The 14,509-nt window shown below is 42.6% G+C and overlaps 2 protein-coding genes across 5 annotated transcripts in view; both read right to left on the minus strand.

Annotated features, from left to right (window-relative positions):
* LOC118941514 overlaps positions 1 to 11,261 on the minus strand; it is a 17,309-nt gene extending 6,048 nt beyond the window's left edge. Inside the window, exons 1-3 of one of the 4 annotated variants that reach the window (XR_005037812.1) lie at positions 5,662 to 11,261; positions 5,398 to 5,479; positions 3,707 to 4,340 (exon numbers count right to left, since the gene is read on the minus strand). Coding sequence is in view for 1 of the 4 variants with exons in the window: in XM_036955291.1 (XP_036811186.1) it covers positions 8,087 to 10,651 (2,565 nt within the window). In the remaining 3 variants the exon portion in view is untranslated. Of the gene's footprint in view, positions 1 to 3,706; positions 4,341 to 5,397; positions 5,483 to 5,661 lie in introns of those variants that run through there. The other 3 variants (XR_005037811.1, XR_005037813.1, XM_036955291.1) reach the window with 3 other exon arrangements.
* The window catches only part of LOC118941511, a 48,566-nt gene that overhangs the window by 8,233 nt on the left and 25,824 nt on the right, over positions 1 to 14,509 (minus strand). The gene's annotated exons all lie outside the window — the stretch shown is intronic.

The raw sequence follows: 14,509 nt of genomic DNA on the forward strand, positions 1-14,509 counted from the left end.
AGTCAATGTGGAGGCTATACACAGGGGATACCGGTACAGAGTCAATGTGGAGACTATATACAGGGGATACCGGTACAGAGTCAATGTGGAAGCTATATACAGGGGGTACTGGTACAGAGTCAATGTGGAGGCTATACACAGGGGATACCGGTACAGAGTCAATGTGGAGGCTATATACAGGGGGTACTGGTACAGAGTCAATGTGGAGGCTATACACAGGGGATACCGGTACAGAGTCAATGTGGAGACTATATACAGGGGATACCGGTACAGAGTCAATGTGGAGGCTATATACAGGGGATACCGGTACAGAATCAATGTGGAGGCTATATACAGGGGGTACCGGTACAGAGTCAATGTGGAGGCTATATACAGGGGGTACCGGTACAGAGTCAATGTGGAGGCTATATACAGGGGGTACTGGTATAGAGTCAATGTGGAGGCTATACACAGGGGATACCGGTACAGAGTCAATGTGGAGGCTATACACAGGGGATACCGGTACAGAGTCAATGTGGAGACTATATACAGGGGATACCGGTACAGAGTCAATGTGGAGGCTATATACAGGGGGTACTGGTACAGAGTCAATGTGGAGGCTATATACAGGGGGTACTGGTACAGAGTCAATGTGGAGGCTATATACAGGGGGTACTGGTACAGAGTCAATGTGGAGGCTATATACAGGGGGTACTGGTACAGAGTCAATGTGGAGGCTATATACAGGGGGTACTGGTACAGAGTCAATGTGGAGGCTATACACAGGGGATACCGGTACAGAGTCAATGTGGAGACTATATACAGGGGATACCGGTACAGAGTCAATGTGGAGGCTATATACAGGGGGTACTGGTACAGAGTCAATGTGGAGGCTATATACAGGGGGTACTGGTACAGAGTCAATGTGGAGGCTATACACAGGGGATACCGGTACAGAGTCAATGTGGAGACTATATACAGGGGATACCGGTACAGAGTCAATGTGGAGGCTATATACAGGGGATACCGGTACAGAGTCAATGTGGAGGCTATATACAGGGGATACCGGTACAGAATCAATGTGGAGGCTATATACAGGGGGTACCGGTACAGAGTCAATGTGGAGGCTATATACAGGGGGTACTGGTATAGAGTCAATGTGGAGGCTATATACAGGGGGTACCGGTGCAGAGTCAATGTGGAGGCTATATACAGGGGGTACCGGTACAGAGTCAATGTGGAGGCTATATACAGGGGGTACCGGTGCAGAGTCAATGTGGAGGCTATATACAGGGGGTACCGGTACAGAGTCAATGTGGAGGCTATATACAGGGGGTACCGGTGCAGAGTCAATGTGGAGGCTATATACAGGGGGTACCGGTGCAGCGTCAATGTGGAGGCTATATACAGGGGGTACCGGTGCAGAGTCAATGTGGAGGCTATATACAGGGGGTACCGGTGCAGAGTCAATGTGGAGGCTATTTACAGGGGGTACCGGTACCGGCTCAGGACCTCAGACTTGGGAGAAGGTTCACCATCCAACAGGACAACGACCCTAAGCAACACAGACAAGACAACACAAGAGTGGCCACCAATGGTGTTATTTTCCACCATAATTTGCAAATAAAATTCATTAAAAATCCTACAATGTGATTTTCTGGATTTTTCTTTTCTCATTTTGTCTGTCATAGTTGAAGTGTTCCTATGATGAAAATTACAGGCCTCTCATCTTTTTAAGTGGGAGAACTTGCACAATACAGTTCTCTGGTTAGACCCATAAATGTTTGTCGTGCACGAGCACACACGCTAGGGGTCTTCATGGGTCTAAGAAAGTTGGACCTGTTACGAAACGGACCTGGGGCTTTCCCACGCGGACCAGATATGTTTAAAATATAGGAGACCTGTTCCGAACGGACCTGAGGACAACTTTTTTTTTAAAGCTACTTCCTTAACCGGAGATAATAAAGGGCGCGAGAGAGAGGTTCTAGCAGGCCCCTTTGACGGCATCAAACGAGGAGAAGCTAGTTAAGCTAGATAACGTTAGCTAGTTAGGCTAATTAAGGCTGCAGAGCATGCGCTTTCAAATCCTACAGATAACAATCACTCCATTCAGAATATCAAGTAGCACTTGGTCGTTGTAGCCTAACTTTTAATGACATCATTTTAATTCCATCTTCCATTGATTAGATATCTCCTAACTTTTAGTATGTTTATTTTACATCAACAAGGAGCGTCAGGAACACATCTACAGTGGCTTCAGAAAGGATTCAGACCCCTTGATTTTGTTACGTTACAGCCTAATTCTAAAATGGATTCAATAGTATTTTTCCATCATCAATCTAAACAAAATACCCCATAATGACAGAGCAAAAACACATTTTTAGAAATCTTTGCAATATCACATTTACATAAGTATGGCTGGGTTCAATTCATATTCAGCCCAACCCTGAGGGACCAACACACACCATGGCTGGGTTCAATTCAAATTCAGCCCAACCCTGAGGGACCTACACACACACCATGGCTGGGTTCAATTCAAATTCAGCCCAACCCTGAGGGACCTACACACACACCATGGCTGGGTTCAATTCAAATTCAGCCCAACCCTGAGGGACCTACACACACCATGGCTGGGTTCAATTCAAATTCAGCTCAACCCTGAGGGACCTACACACACCATGGCTGGGTTCAATTCAAATTCAGCCCAACCCTGAGGGACCTACACACACCATGGCTGGGTTCAATTCCAATTCAGCCCAACCCCTGAGGGACCTACACACACCATGGCTGGGTTTCATTGATCATAAACAAGAGCCTCTAATGCCCTGCACTAATGACTGTCCAGTGTAGCAGGCCTGTAAAACACACTTCACAACGGGGAATCTCCATTGAACATCATTTTTTTTAGGATTTATCTACATCTGAGAAACTGGCCCTAGGAGATCTCATTTGATTTAAACCGGAGAACCTGTTGCCAGACTAGAATTAACATAAAACTCAAACGATCGTGGTGTAACAAAGCAAAGTGACAAAACATACCCACTGATAGGCTAGATGAAATGTTTAAAGAGCCAATCACATAGGGTTTCCACTCTTAAGATGCACAAAAAAACTTTAATGAAGGGAATGTCATACATTATTTAATACAATCAGGGATTTCTTTTACATACAGCCGCGGCTTTTGTGGAGCGATGGGTAACGATGCTTCGAGGGGTGACTGTTGTTGATGTGTGCAGAGGGTCCCTGGTTCGCGCCCCGGTATGGGCGAGGGGACAGTGTAAAGTTATGTTACATTGGTGCCTTGGAGGTAAGGGCTGGGGGTTGTTTCTGGACAAGGCCTTGTTATCAAATCAAATTTATTTATATAGCCCTTCGTACATCAGCTCATATCTCTTTCAGAAACCCAGCCTGTACAGAAACCCAGCCTAAAACCCCAAACAGCAAGCAATGTAGGTGTAGAAGCACGGTGGCTAGGAAAAACTCCCTAGAAAGGCCAGAACCTAGGAAGAAACCTAGAGAGGAACCAGGCTATGAGGGGTGGCCAGTCCTCTTCTGGCTGTGCTGGGTAGAGAGGAACCAGGCTATGAGGGGTGGCCAGTCCTCTTCTGGCTGTGCCGGGTAGAGAGGAACCAGGCTATGAGGGGTGGCCAGTCCTCTTCTGGCTGTGCCGGGTAGAGATTATAACAGAACATGGCCAAGATGTTCAAATGTTCATAAATGACCAGCAGGGTCAAATAATAATAATCACAGTGGTTGTCGAGGGTGCAACAAGTCAGACACCTCAGGAGTAAATGTCAGTTATCCTTCTCCTGAAAGCGTGGTCCCTCTCCAAAGCCTTTTATATTGGCCAGGGTGTCGACATCTACATTCATCTCAGTGGACTGGTTACGACCTGAACTCTCCTTATTACCATCATCTAAATCAGGAGATCAAACCTGCATCCCTCCTAACAGATCACTCTATTTCCTGTGACCTCACAACCAGTCTCAGTAGTCAGTCCACTGGTGAGGAGAGAGTCTGATGAACATTGTGTTCCTCTTGAGTTCAAAGACAACCAGTCTCAGTAGTCAGTCCACTGGTGAGGAGAGAGTCTGTTGAACATTGTGTTCCTCTTGAGTTCAAAGACAACCAGTCTCAGTAGTCAGTCCCACTGGTGAGGAGAGAGTCTGTTGAACATTGTGTTCCTGTTCAGGTAAAAGTTCAGGTCAGTCCGTCTGTGGAATGGAGTTGAAAAACAACCAGTCTGACAGGAAATCAACAAGGCTGAAGGTGTAACAGTGGTGTCCAACATCCTCAGGGCAGGTCCACATGTTGAGGAAGGAGTCAGACTTCATGTCCCTCTAGTTTGGCAAATAGAGGATCTGTGAACAAAATGAAGAGAGAAATGATGCAATCAACTTTCCAGAGGTGGTTAAATATTATATATATATTTATTTTTACCTTTATTTAACTAGGCAAGTCAGTTAAGAACAAATTCTTATTTTCAATGACGGCCTACCGGGGAACAGTGGGTTAACTGCCTTGTTCAGGGGACAGAACGACAGATTTTGTACCTTGTCAGCTCGGGGATTTGAACTTGCAACCTTTCGGTTACTAGTCCAACACTCTAACCACTAGGCTACACTGCGTGATTAGTGCCAGTGTTAATCACAGTGATTAGCGCCAGTGTAAACCACAGTGTTTAGTGCCAGTGTTAATCACAGTGTTTAGTTCCAATGTTAATCACAGTGTTTAGTGCCAGTGTTAATCACAGTGTTTAGTGCCAGTGTTAATCACAGTGTTTAGTGCCAGTGTTAATCACAGTGTTTAGTGCCAGTGTTAATCACAGTGTTTAGTGCCAGTGTTAATCACAGTGTTTAGTGCCAGTGTTAATCACAGTGTTTAGTGCCAGTGTTAATCACAGTGTTTAGTGCCAGTGTTAATCACAGTGTTTAGTGCCAGTGTTAATCACAGTGTTTAGTGCCAGTGTTAATCACAGTGTTTAGTGCCAGTGTTAATCACAGTGTTTAGTGCCAGTGTTAATCACAGTGTTTAGTGCCAGTGTTAATCATAGTGTTTAGTGCCAGTGTTAATCACAGTGTTTAGTGCCAGTGTTAATCACAGTGTTTAGTTCCAGTGTTAATCACAGTGATGTCCACTCCACATACAGTATAATAATTGGGTAACGTTGACATCCCCAATAAGCTATTCTTCTAAGCCACAATGTTTGCGTTGAGGCAGGCAGCCCAATTCTGATAAATGTTCCATTAATTTACATTTTGACCAATCACATCAGATCTTTTTCAAAGCTGATCTGATTGGTCAAGAGACCAATTACTGAAGAAAACAAATTCAGAATTGGGCTGCATGTCTCAAGGCAGCAAAATTGTAAAAAAAAAATTCTGATTCTTAAATATAATATTTAGGGATTTAACACACCTTTAGGGATTTAGGGTTTTCACTTGTGTAGAGTTTAGTCCAACATGGGGGGCTGATACGACCACGCTGCTTTAGGGATACTCTGCTGGAAACACAAACACATGTATGAAGATATCAGACCAAGCAATTACAGCTAATTCACCTTCCTTTAAGTGTTGACCTGAATGCTATTGGCACCAGTCAGATTCTATGAATTCTTAAAATGTTAATATAATTTACCCCCCCCCCCCCCCCCCCCTCATAAAAAACAAATGACTTGCATACCTTTTCATCCAGAGGCTCACGTGTCACAACTAGCTACGGATTCTGATTCATACGCGGTGTCTGGAGAAGGGGAGACTTGTGCACTGAGACGAGTTGACTGAGTGAGAGGGTCACTCACAAAACAGAGGACAAAAACAGAACAACTATTCCGATCGAACTGCAGTTCCTCACAATAAAATGACAGCTCTAAGAATGTCAGAGGAAGTATCCTTTAAAAACAAAACGAAAAAATACATAAAAATAATCTTAGTTTACGGTAGAATAACTCCCTGTTCAAAAAAGGAACATATTGGTAAGAGTAAGGCAGGTCTGGATACAGTCTCTAAATCTTTCCACAAAAAAAGGAACATATTGGTAAGAGTAAGGCAGGTCTGGATACAGTCTCTAAATCTTTCCACAAAAAAAGGAACATATTGGTAACAGTAAGGCAGGTCTGGATACAGTCTCTAAATCTTTCCACAAAAAAAGGAACAAAAAAAACAAAATAGCCCACTGATAAAAAATAAAAAATATGATCCATCATAGTAGGTTATTTCACTAATGCTACATACTCTTAGAAAATAAAACATCTTTGTCTTTTTATTTCTAACTAAAAAAGGATCAGAGGTTCTTCTATTGAGGCTTGTATTTGTAGTGGAGTTCGTTTCGTCAATGAATACGTCGTAAAATAGTTAAGAAAACAAAAAAAAAGTCTAGCAATAATCCTGCTGTGTTCAGTCTCTACAGCAAGACCAGACATCAAGAGTTAAACAGGAAGGAAGGCCAAGGGAATCTGCACAAATCCACCATTCAAAGACTAAACCCTTAATACAAATACATTGTCTCCCTATTTTCACCTAATCCTAAAAAGACTAGTGCTACTCCTTCTTGTGTACCAATTTCTGAATTGGTCCAAGAAACGCTAGCGTAGCCCTCCATTAAACATTTAGCTACAGTATATCCCTAATGAATACACATCTCCGTTAGGCTCGTTGACTGTGTTCTAGGGTGACTAATAGAGTGGAAGTCTACGGACTTCAGGGAGACCTAAAACTGACACTAGGAAACCTTTCACATTCCAAGTGTGATCCAAAGATCAATGTAGCATACAGTCATTTGAAAACACACGTTTTTAAACTGTGAAACTATTGGGATAAAGGCAGCCCAATATATGAAGCTAGTTAAGTCATAGACTTTAAAACACAATGTCCTCCCTTCAGCTGCGACAGAAGCCAACCAGCACAAATAGTCAGAGTGATGCTGAGTAGCTGGAGCTCGTTGCCAATCTGGTCATTGATTTGTCATTGTAATGTGTGTATCAGTCAGTTTCTGTTTTTCCACAGTTAGGCTCCATCCTGTCCAGACTGAAGCTCCATCATGTCCAGACTTAAGCTCCATCATGTCCAGACTTAAGCTCCATCCTGTCCAGACTGAAACTCCATCCTGTCCAGACTGAAACTCCATCCCGTCCAGACCGAAACTCCATCCTGTCCAGACTAAAACTCCATCCTGTCCAGACTAAAACTCCATCCTGTCCAGACTGAAGCTCCATCCTGTCCAGACTAAAACTCCATCCTGTCCAGACTGAAGCTCCATCCTGTCCAGACTGATTCTGGGTGTTTCTCTCTACCACACAAGTGATCAACAAGTGTTCTTAGTTTTGGCAAAACTCTTGTTGTCTCTGCTTTCTGCAGTGATTTTAAACAGTTTTTTTGTAATTAGTCCAGAGCCATTCCCAGGTACGAGTCGTCTTCTTGAACTGAGGGACTTTATGACTTAGCCTTTTGCAGATTTTCAATAGCCCCCTGATCTGTATCCAGCAAGGATTTATTAGCATTTCTTCTCAGAACCAGTCTCGACTACAAAGCATTTTGAAACTTCGGTAAGAATCCACCGTGTTGCACTTCATCACATATAACAATATCAATCTTTTTCTCATTTTTTTTTTCAGGCAAATGAGAAACTGGCGTTTCACAGCGAGCAGATCAGACTTTTCTTCCCATCTTGTATCTTTCCCCCCCCTGAGATCTCAGTCAGGAAGTAAAGGAATTGCTTTTCTTTTCCCTGGCAGGTCCATCTCATCTCAATGAGGTTCTACTTGTCTGACAACTTTCTTTTCCTTCTTGGCTATAAACATGTATTTATTCTCATTAAATCCCTTTTTTCCCCTGGTTACTTCTGTCAAGTCTATGGTATTTTGTCTCGAGTGATTCTGCATTGGACCATCTGGTTATATCTGTGAAGTTGGCTCGGTTTTACTTCCGAAAGGACCACTTTCTGCAGCTGGTAGTGGTGCCTGTGGAAGGCTGAACACATTTCCAGGCAGAATATTACTGGGTGTTGATTCATGCCATGATCCATCTTCGATCAAATGCTCTTCAGATGTTCTGACGGTATCTTGGTCTTTGCAGAAATAAACCCGTTTGACCTCAGAGTGAAGATCTGACTACTCCTCCTCCTCCTCCTCCTTTATGCAGATCTCAGCAGGTCCATTATCCCGGTCAAGCATCGCTGCTTCATCAGTGGAGACTGTTTCAGCTGTCTCCACAGAGATAGTGTCTTTACCATGATGAGGATAAACCAGCCTTGGGTTTTGTTCCATATTTTTTTCTGAAAGCACATTTGTTTTTGCTTGGCTTTTAAGCACACTCGGTATTGTGAACACCTCTTTTGAGATTTCTCTTTTTCTCACGAGCTCAGATTTGTGTTTCTGAACCAATCGTTTCACTTTACAGCAAATATGCAGTGGAAATAGATTACGTCTCTGATTTTGCAAACTAAGATCAAAATTGTATTTTAGAATATCAATGAGAATGCACCCACTTCTTCTTTTTTGACGATTGGATTTTATCCCTGCATAGTTATACACCTCAAATATTACACCGTTTGTCAGTAAATTAAATTCCAGTTTCTGTTTAGATGGTTTGGATGTGACATCAAGGTCCAGACCTATTTCCTCACAGAGTGGGTAGCACGCTTTGGCTTTCACCATATTTTTGGTGTGAGACGTCACATTTGATTGGTCCAAGTTGGTAACGACAATTTGCTTTGTTTCGTCAGTACAAAGTGCAAGGTCAGTCTCATCAGAGATTCTCTCTATTTTGACAAGACGAGGTTCTATTTGTACTACTTCAGAGAAATGGCCTCCCTCGGTCTCCTTGGTTACTAACATGTCCATGTCTTTCTTCTTGCTCATTAAATTCAATCTCCTCCTTTTTGATACTTCTTTCATTTGGTATTTTGGCTCAAGTGATGCTGTAGTGACCTTCTGGCTAGTGGACATCTCCGCAGGGTTCTTTCTTTTACGTGACTTCTTTAAGAAAGCTTCATTTTCAAGTTCCAATCTCCATATACCGTGTTTACCCGTCTTGCGCTTTAAAACCTTTCCTAACTTTCTCATAATATCTTTGGCCAGCTCAGTTTTCCCACTTTTTAAATCCAAATCAAAATTACGCTCGAGAACCTCACACACAACCTGCTTCCGATTTCCACACACTTGTGAGGCAAAATCAGCCAATTCAAACATTACATCTCTGGTCAATAGATGCAAGTCAAGTTTCTTATTTTTCCCATATTTTGATTTCACAACAAGGTCAAGTCCTTTTCCCTTACAGATTGGGTAGAGTTCCCTCAATGCTTCTTCTACAGTGGGCATCATGAAGGATGTTATATCTGTCTGAGTTGGGAAGGTTTCCGCCTGGACATGTTGAGGACGGACGATGCCCATATAAGGCTCATACCTTGTGCAGGTATCATTACGTCCATTTTCAGGGCCAAGGATTGCCGTCTCATCAGCACACCGTGTCACATCTGTCTCAGTGGAGAAGCTCTCAGTCGTCACATGCAGAGGAGAGATCAGGCCCACAACAGGCTCCTCCTTTATGCAAATGTCAAAAGGTGTAGGATTTGACAAGCTGTTTTGCAAATTCAACTGTGCCCATTTAAGGGAGTATTCCAAAACTGTAACTGTCTTTGGATGAGGAAGGTCAAAGACTTCTGTTAACCACTCAGGTGTTCTCTTAGAACGACTCTTCAGCATTTCTTTTAATTTATTTTCTACCCTGTATGAAAAGTCATATTGTTGTTCATTTTGTACACCAAGAACAAAGTTGTAATCTAGAATATCAAAGATAACATGAGGGCGAGATCTATTAATGATTCTAGCATATTCTGACACCTCAAGCATTACACCAACTGTCAGTAAATGCAAATTCAGTTTCTGTTTCGCTCCAGATCCAACATTGAAATCTACACCGATCTCCTTGCACTTGACGTATGGATCTTTCCAATATCTCCCAAACTTTCTTAGGTTGGGTCTTGAGTAACTGCCACGACACTGACATATCCATTTATCCTCTAACGTTTTCTGGCATTGTAGTCTTGGACTTAAATTGGCATTGTAGTCTTCCTCTTCATCAGAGGGAAAGTTCAATGGCTCACAATATTCTGGAAGAATAGGTCTAGTAGATACAGCTAAATGACAGTCGCTTTCTGTAGCAGGTGAGGTTAGCACAGAATGAATGGCAGTACTAGAGCTTGGGATATTAACATTGTCAGAGGGCAATTTATTATTGGTCTGTGTTTGGCTAGAAACCTGTGAAGTTGGGTTGATTTGAGCTTCAAAATAACCACTGAAAGTGGATGCATGTCCTGTCAGAATATCACTGGACGGTGCTAAATGCCATGACTGCTCTTTGATTGAATTCCCTTCAGATGTGCCGATGGTATCTTGATCTTTACAGAAATAAACCAGTTTGACAGCCCTGTTCTCCCCATCACTTGCTCCGGTCATTTCAGGAAAAATACGTAAAATCTGCCCGTGGCTTGTTGTTTGGGGACTGATGGGAGGTACATGTGAATGCTCTTTCCGTAAACCCACATGGTAACCTGTTTCTGTGTTTTCTGACAATGTTGAATTTGGGTAATCTATCCAGGCATTAATCGAATCAGACCAAATTACTGTATGGGATATCTCCCTCTCATCTTCCTCTAGTTTAACGTCAACATCCATTTTGCACCAATGTCTCTACAAAAGACAAAGTAATCAAAAACACCCCGATGACATTCCTCTCCACATGAACTAGACAGATAATATAATTTCCACTATATAAATTACCTAGCCAAATGCCTACATCGTATTTGGAGATGTAGCTATCTAACCATGAGAAACACTCTTCGCGCCACTTCGATACAGTTACGACCGGAAGTTACTTTTTCGTAGCAGATTAGTACAAAGTATTACGCAACGGGTTATGAGAATCAATGTAGCAGGTTAGGACAATTTGGTTACGGTTATGAAAAATAATTAGGGATGGCAAAACTGCCCTCCTAACCTGCTATTAAAATAATTTCGGGTCGTAGCTCTTACCGAAATGGCGAGTAAAATAACTAGGTTAGTTGTCCGTAACCTGCTAACTAACGCTTTACCTTTACAGGTGATGGGTAACTGCAAATCCCTTGGCCTTCATTCTATTTAGATAAATGTTGAACAATATTTCCAAAAACGTCGTATACTAGCTAGTACACTGAAAACGGAGCAGTACGCACCGGAGTGGAATATTTTACGGAAGCGTTTTGAAGTCGACGTCTGAGGGTTGTGGCTCCAGGAAGTACAGGCGGAAGTGATGTCATATTCCTTATTCTTTCGCCATGCGATTTGGTATTGGCTAGAAAGGAGTACAGCTATGGACAGAAGTTGATATTTATATTTATTTTATCAAACAAATTGAAGTACTTGTTTCTCTCCAAATGGGTATAGAATACAACCTTTTAGTTTCAAGTAAGGGCTTTTTACACTATTAGAATGCACGTTCACGTCATTGTGTGTGCTGGTACAGGCTGCTGCACCTACAATTGAGTGAATTATGATATGAACAAGCAGTGTTGACATTGACATTTTAGTCACTCTGCAGACACTCTTATCCAGAGCGATATACAGGAACAATTAGGATTAAGTGCCTTGCTCAAATGTACCTTGGCAGATGTGTTACCTAGTCGGCTAGGGGATTCGGTTACTGGCCCAACGCTCTTAACCTCTAAGCTACCTGCATTACCAAGGGGTTCACATTTTTCCAAATAGGGTCCCCTGCATTTTCTAGTATCAATTTGGGGTCATTTGCAGAAAAAGTTTAGGGACCCCTGACATAGCAGGAAGGCCGGTTAATGACCAGACACGCAGGGCATTAGCCTGGTGGCCACTACTTTTTATGTCAAGTGCATTTCACCATGTCTCAACAGACTTTACAGACCAAATTATTTGTAAAATATTATTGAATTATAATAACAAATAAATAAAAACAAGACACAACAAAGGTCATGGAACAAAGTTCAAAGATGACCAGTCTGGCAGGAAATAAAATGGCATGTGTCGAATACAACAGGTGTAGTAGACCTCACAGTGAAATGTTGAATACAACAGGTTTAGTAGACCTCACTGTGAAATGCTGAATACAAGAGGTGTAGTAGACCTGACAGTGAAATGCTGAATACAACAGGTGTAGTAGACCTCACAGTGAAATGCTGAATACAACAGGTGTAGTAGACCTGACAGTGAAATGCTGAATACAACAGGTGTAGTAGACCTTACAGTGAAATGCTGAATACAACAGGTGTAGTAGACCTTACAGTGAAATGCTGAATACAACAGGTGTAGTAGCCCTTACAGTGAAATGCTGAATACAACAGGTGTAGTAGACCTTACAGTGAAATGCTGAATACAACAGGTGTAGTAGACCTCACAGTGAAACACTTATTTTAGTAAAAAATTAGTGTTAAAGTTAAAAAAAATAAAAAATAAAAAGTAATAGCAGCAGTAAAATAACAATAGCGAGACTATATACAGGGGGTACTGGTACAGAGTCAATGTGGAGGCTATACACAGGGGGTACCGGTACAGAGTCAATGTGGAGGCTATATAAAGGGGGTACCGGTACAGAGTCAATGTGGAGGCTATATACAGGGGGTACTGGTATAGAGTCAATGTGGAGGCTATATACAGGGGGTACCGGTACAGAGTCAATGTGGAGGCTATATACAGGGGGTACCGGTATAGAGTCAATGTGGAGGCTATATACAGGGGGTACCGGTACAGAGTCAATGTGGAGGCTATGTACAGAGGGTACCGGTACAGAGTCAATGTGGAGGCTATATACAGGGGGTACCGGTACAGAGTCAATGTGGAGGCTATATACAGGGGGTACCGGTACAGAGTCAATGTGGAGGCTATATACAGGGGGTACTGGTATAGAGTCAATGTGGAGGCTATATACAGGGGGTACCGGTATAGAGTCAATGTGGAGGCTATATACAGGGGGTACCGGTACAATGTGGAGACTATATACAGGGGGTACTGGTATAGAGTCAATGTGGAGGCTATATACAGGGGGTACCGGTGCAGAGTCAATGTGGAGGCTATATACAGGGGGTACCGGTACAGAGTCAATGTGGAGGCTATATACAGGGGGTACCGGTGCAGAGTCAATGTGGAGGCTATATACAGGGGGTACCGGTACCGGCTCAGGACCTCAGACTTGGGAGAAGGTTCACCATCCAACAGGACAACGACCCTAAGCACACAGACAAGACAACACAAGAGTGGCTTCGGGACAAGTCTCTGAAAGTCCTTGAGTGGCCCAGCCAGAGCCTGGACCTGAACCCAATCGAACATCGTTGGAGAGACCTGAAAATACAGTGGAGCAAATTAGTATTTAGTCAGCCACCAATGGTGTTATTTTCCACCATCATTTGCAAATAAAATTCATTAAAAATCCTACAAAGTGATTTTCTGGATTTTTCTTTTCTCATTTTGTCTGTCATAGTTGAAGTGTTCCTATGATGAAAATTACAGGCCTCTCATCTTTTTAAGTGGGAGAACTTGCACAATACAGTTCTCTGGTTAGACCCATAAATGTTTGTCGTGCACGAGCACACACGCTAGGGGTCTTCATGGGTCTAAGAAAGTTGGACCTGTTACGAAACGGACCTGGGGCTTTCCCACGCGGACCAGATATGTTTAAAATATAGGAGACCTGTTCCGAACGGACCTGGGGCTTTCCCACGCGGACCAGATATGTTTAAAATATAGGAGACCTGTTACGAAACGGACCTGGGGCTTTCCCACGCGGACCAGATATGTTTAAAATATAGGAGACCTGTTCCGAACGGACCTGAGGACAACTTTTTTTTAAAGCTACTTCATTAACCGGAGATAATAAAGGGCGCGAGAGAGAGGTTCTAGCAGGCCCCTTTGACGGCATCAAACGAGGAGAAGCTAGTTAAGCTAGATAACGTTAGCTAGTTAGGCTAATTAAGGCTGCAGAGCATGCGCTTTCAAATCCTACAGATAACAATCACTCCATTCAGAATATCAAGTAGCACTTGGTCGTTGTAGACTAACTTTTAATGACATAATTTTAATTCCATCTTCCATTTATTAGATATCTCCTAACTTTTAGTATGTGTATTTTACATCAACAAGGAGCGTCAGGAACACATCTACAGTGGCTTCAGAAAGGATTCAGACCCCTTGATTTTGTTACGTTACAGCCTAATTCTAAAATGGATTCAATAGTATTTTTCCATCATCAATCTAAACAAAATACCCCATAATGACAGAGCAAAAACACATTTTTAGAAATCTTTGCAATATCACATTTACATAAGTATATTTGAAATCGGGAGTAAGAAGGAAATCTTCCAACCAGGAGTTCTGGGAATTCTGGGAAAGTTCGCGGGAATTTTGCAACCCTCAGGTCTGACAACATAAAATGGCTCAGACGTTGCTGGAGAAAACCATTGACAATCTTATACCACCATCATGTGGCCAAAAGATAGTATGAATTAGCTTGGGTGTGGGTCAGTGGGAGAATCT

This window comes from Oncorhynchus mykiss, chromosome 19 (assembly GCF_013265735.2).
Source record: "Oncorhynchus mykiss isolate Arlee chromosome 19, USDA_OmykA_1.1, whole genome shotgun sequence".
NCBI classification, from domain to species: domain Eukaryota; kingdom Metazoa; phylum Chordata; class Actinopteri; order Salmoniformes; family Salmonidae; genus Oncorhynchus; species Oncorhynchus mykiss.